Below are 4,847 nucleotides of genomic sequence, written 5' to 3' on the forward strand. Positions count from 1 at the left end.
TCATTTCCGAAGTGCCGACCTCCAAGATGTCGTCTGAGGTGATCGCCGAGGTGGCAGACAATTTCGCCGATATGGTTGGCGGTGTTGCGTCAAGTTTTGGATTTTGGAACAGTTAATGTTGACGTGAGGCCTTCGCGTAGGCTGCTGTTTACCACAATCCTAATAATAACAATATTAGTATACTTGGTAATAATAATTTAAATATCTGGTTATAAGTTGTTATATTAACCTTGAAGATTCTATATATGACCTTGGCGTTTATGAAAGCCGCACCGCTGTTTCGGATTGGCGTGGAACACCATATCAAAAATAATGTCCTCAACAGTAAGTACCACGGAAATAGGAATAATACGAATCCGCAGTACTGCTCTACGATCAAGACTGCGCAGAACGTAAGCCAGTACGTGAACTTTTTGTTTTGGGTTTCGGCAGCGGCGGCGGCGGGAGCGTAATTCTGCCTCTTCGGGGGCGAAATCATTAGCGACACCGTCGCCTTTGCTGGGTATATCAATCCGATGGCGTTGCTCAACGCCATCGCGTTTGTTCCAAAAACGAGCAGGATGACCGACGTGACCAGCAGAATTCCTATCAGGAGTTTTAACCTGGGTACGCCGGTCCGCGTTTCCACACGCCCAAAGAAATTCGTCCACGGTTTTGATGTGTCGTGTAATATGTTTTCCATGATTTCCATTACCAATTTCACCTTGTTTGCTCGTACCATGTTGTAAGCGGTGTTCGGCGACAGTTTTTAAAAATAAAAAGGTACCAATATAATAATGTTTTTAGGTAGGTATTTATCTAATTATAACTTACTGTTGGTTTTAATTTAGTTTATTGTGTAATTATGAATTTAAGAATGTTTATTATAGTAAAAGTATTACGTTACTATAGTTAAACTGCACTTGACTACTTAATTATTTATAAGTTTTTTCCGCTGGCCAAATATAGTAGGAGTAATTGGTTTTCTAGTATCTGTGATAATTTCCTACCTATATTATATACAACCCTATGAGGTTGATAAACTTAATTCAGTGATTACTAATTAATAATATTATTGCATTTTGCTATGGATCCCAAAAAGGCAAAAACTACTTAATCTGGCTGCTATTTGACTTTTGCCATACTTATAAATCATCTCCATTTATAAATAGGAATCGAGGAGCTAAGGGTAATAACTGATTAGACACCTAAAGTAAACCATATTATTTTAAAATCTTCCTCCGTTACTTATCGAAACAATATCGATTTGGATGTTATTATCTTACATTTATAACATAGGTATATAATTGAGAATAGTCATTCTGAAGTTTTCTTCTTGGTATAGTTTTGAAAGACACTTAGACACGAGCCACAAGACACCTATGTTATGTACCTATATAATGCTATAACGCCACTTACTTTATACTTTTTATGATCACTTTCACTTTTAAAAATGTGTAGACTTGACGTCACGTGACGTCAGAATACAGAAACTTAATGCCACAAAGTATAATTTTTAGACTTTTTAAGTAGTTATACCTTCTGAATATTAGGTAAATTTAATGCGTTAGATACTAAAAGCACTTATAGCTATTATAGCGGTTCGTGATGAAAAAAATTACACTACAGGTGAAAAATGTAAGAATGACAATACTATTTTCATAATAGGTTATAGGTATACACGTCATTTTCTTAAAGCAAAATATTTCAGCTTGAAACAATTAGCTACAAAGTATGTAGAATGCAAAATCTGTAGAGTAGCCAGTAGGTACCTACTACAACAGTAATCACATGGACATACGGCTATAGATAATATTTATCTATAGTCGTGGGCCTTGGCCCGTGGGTACAGTTGATAGTATTAAAACGTATGTTCACTCACTGTAAAACTATAAATATAGGCAAAGGTTCATTATTTGTTTGACAGTTATTTTGTTTTAAAATATATTTTAAATTAACATATTTAATAACACACTTAACACACATTACAGTATTATGACGTTGTCTGTTATTACTAATATAAATGTATAAATGTATAATATAAGTAATAACTTATTACTTATATTATACATTTATACCTACCTATTTATTATGTAATATATGAATACAATGTACTTATACGGTATAATGCACAAGGATAAGACACAGGTTGTTTCCTTGTATTTGTCCCCCTTAATAACTTATATTTATAATTATAATTTTTGGAAAATAATTATAAGCTGTATTAAAGTACTATATATGTATTATAAGTTTAAGTAAATACTTATTGGTTAACTCAAAATAAAATAAAATATTCTTATCGTGTTACTACAGAATATTTTACTATTTTAGTTAAGTAGAGTCGTGCCTAGGGGGGAGGACTTGGGTGTTCAACCCTCCCCCTCAATAAAAATTGACCCCCCCCTCCCGGAAAGATTTCCAGACATGCCCCTGTATAATAGATAGGTAACCTATGGCTATAATTTATATACATCCAATATTCCGATACATGTAAGATTGGTATAGGTACCTATATTTTGTTTTTATAAATTTAATATTTAATTTATATCTAATTTGTATTGTATAATTATATGTTACGTTAGTGTAATTAAATTATACAGACTGGAAAAAATTAATTTGTAGTAGTAGGTACCTATATAATGTATAGAGTAGTTGTATTTTTATTCCTTCAGATTGGTAAATAATAATTTGAACTTATACAGTAAGAAATAATTTAAATGGTGTTTTTCAGGTTTTTGTATTTATCTTTAATCTTTATATACATGCCTAGGTAAATGCGAAAATAACTACATGTATCTACAAAGTAATGTATTATTATTCAGTAGTAAATAAAAGTATTCAACGTAGAAGACTTAGTACTTAGTAGACACATAAAAACTACATGATAAGAATAATAAATTAGTATTAGTATAATAGCTAGGGCAATGCCCATTATTGCACAAATCATTCTATTTTTCAGTGTGGTACCTATTGGGTTATACATTTTGTGCGGTAATGGAGAGCGCCAGTAGATTATTCTATTGACTGAGGTACATAATATTACAGGTATCAAATACAATTTGTACACATTCTATTAAAAGACAATTTTTCTAAATTGTACTATTGAATAAAAAAAATAAAAATTTTATAAACAATTTCATATATAGAAACTCTTAACTCCCATGATATAACCTAACCTATATAAGTTCTTTTCTAATTGGTTACCTTTTGAAATTTTATAGTTTTTGAGTCGTATACGCGTGATATAGCAGCTGTATGATATAGCTGATCTGGTCGTTAGTGTTAGCGTTAATATCAAATTGTATTAATCGTTTGTTGAAAAATAAAAAATCCGACAAAACTGTATTTTTCATTTGAAGCATCAAGAAAAATATGTACTAGCGTATTTTTGGTTTTAATACTTAATTACATTACTTAATATTACGCGCGCATAGTATTGTTATTACTTACGTGTAGGTACCCATATTATATTATACATTATTATAGTGTGTAGGCACAACGGTTTTGTGGTTAAAAAATAAAAAAAAATATATTAATATTTTTCATATATATCCGTACGGGTCTTCCGTCATAATAATATGTATACCTATATAATGGGTATAATATTATAATTTATAATAATATAATATACACTCGTTTGCCGGTGCCACCACCGCGGTAATTTTCGTTATGCACATCCAGCCCAAGGTTAACAATGCCCGGCGTGGCGTCGGCGGCCATAACTGTCCAGAACAAGATGACACAGAATCCGGTTCTGAAAGAAAAAAAGAGGTGCATGACACACACACACGCACACACACACACACACACATTTACGATGTGGGTGGGAAGAGAGTGAGGGGTACACAATGATAATAATAATAATAATAATATGTATCGTTGTATGTTATGCGTGTGTCTGGCAACCTCGCAACCTTGCAGTCGGTGGCGGAGGAGCAGTACGTCGATGTGGCGGAGGGGAGGAGGACCATTAATCCCATTAATCTCTTGATCTATCGAACGCCGTCGTCGACGTTTTCCCCTTATTGTACATATATAATATTATAATACACGTCTGCTGCTTTAGGTACCTACCTATAGTTATAAGCTTACAATCAAGTATAAGGTATATATACAACGTATTAATATTATATTTTATACAACATGGAGATCCGCTGTCGGCCATTGGTTTGCCGTGCACCGTAGTTGTATAGTGCCGCAGTGGTAGTTCAGTCGTAGTAATGGGTGCGATTTTTAACTTCGGTCACCTAGACCTATGAGGAGCTTCATACGTAACACTCATACAGCTAGATAACCAAAGAGAAAAACCAGCTACCCAATCCGCTGCCGCCGATCCTCCCGGCCGCAGCACGTAAAATGCAAGTATCGATGGACGAACTGTGGAGAACGATATTCGGCGTCACGATAATAATAATATGTCCCGACCAAACGTATTGTGACCGACACGCGTTCGATATTCGTCCGAATAACGTACCTACGATATAATATAATGATATATTAATATTACTATTATTATTGCAACAGTGTAAGACGGTGGTAGAAGTTTCTGTCGGGTTTTCTCAGACCTCCATCGTGTTGATAACGTATGCACCAGCCTCTCGAACCGGCTTCCGCAGCTGGCGTAGGTATTATATTGTTTAGATTCATCAGTCCGACCTCGGTGGTGGGCTAGAGCACTCGACTGCGACCGACGAACCGTTTTACCCCATCGATGATGCATCGACGGCCGTTCAGTCGGTATTATTATGTATTATCATTATTACGCACGTTAGGGACCCACACACACACACACACATACCTATTATGGAAATGTGTGTTACTGTAATGACAAAATAAACAATGAAATCACGGCGGATGTACGTTAGGGC

General features: G+C 34.6%; 1 protein-coding gene and 1 non-coding gene across 2 annotated transcripts; both read right to left on the reverse strand.

The window, feature by feature from the left end:
• Positions 1-2,544, reverse strand: LOC115033849 (receptor expression-enhancing protein 5-like). Its single transcript, XM_029488316.1, has 3 exons — positions 2,032-2,544; positions 230-1,993; positions 1-159 (listed from the first exon to the last, which is right to left on the reverse strand). Exons 2-3 carry the CDS (start codon positions 719-721, stop codon positions 1-3), a joined length of 651 nt encoding a protein of 216 aa, XP_029344176.1. The 5' UTR covers positions 722-1,993; positions 2,032-2,544.
• Positions 2,545-4,213: 1,669 nt separating this feature from the next.
• Positions 4,214-4,280, reverse strand: Mir9a (microRNA mir-9a). Its single transcript, NR_040175.1, has one exon. It is a non-coding gene; the product is annotated as a microRNA mir-9a (primary transcript).
• Positions 4,281-4,847: the final 567 nt, after the last annotated feature.

This window comes from Acyrthosiphon pisum, chromosome A1 (assembly GCF_005508785.2).
Source record: "Acyrthosiphon pisum isolate AL4f chromosome A1, pea_aphid_22Mar2018_4r6ur, whole genome shotgun sequence".
NCBI lineage: Eukaryota > Metazoa > Arthropoda > Insecta > Hemiptera > Aphididae > Acyrthosiphon > Acyrthosiphon pisum.

Coding starts and splice junctions, on each gene's coding strand:
- LOC115033849 (XM_029488316.1), bottom strand. CDS start 721: ATGGTACGAGCAAACAAGGTGAAATTGGTAATGGAAATCATGGAAAAC. Junction 160..229: donor TCATATATAGAATCTTCAAG/GTTAATATAACA, acceptor TGTTATTATTAG/GATTGTGGTAAACAGCAGCC.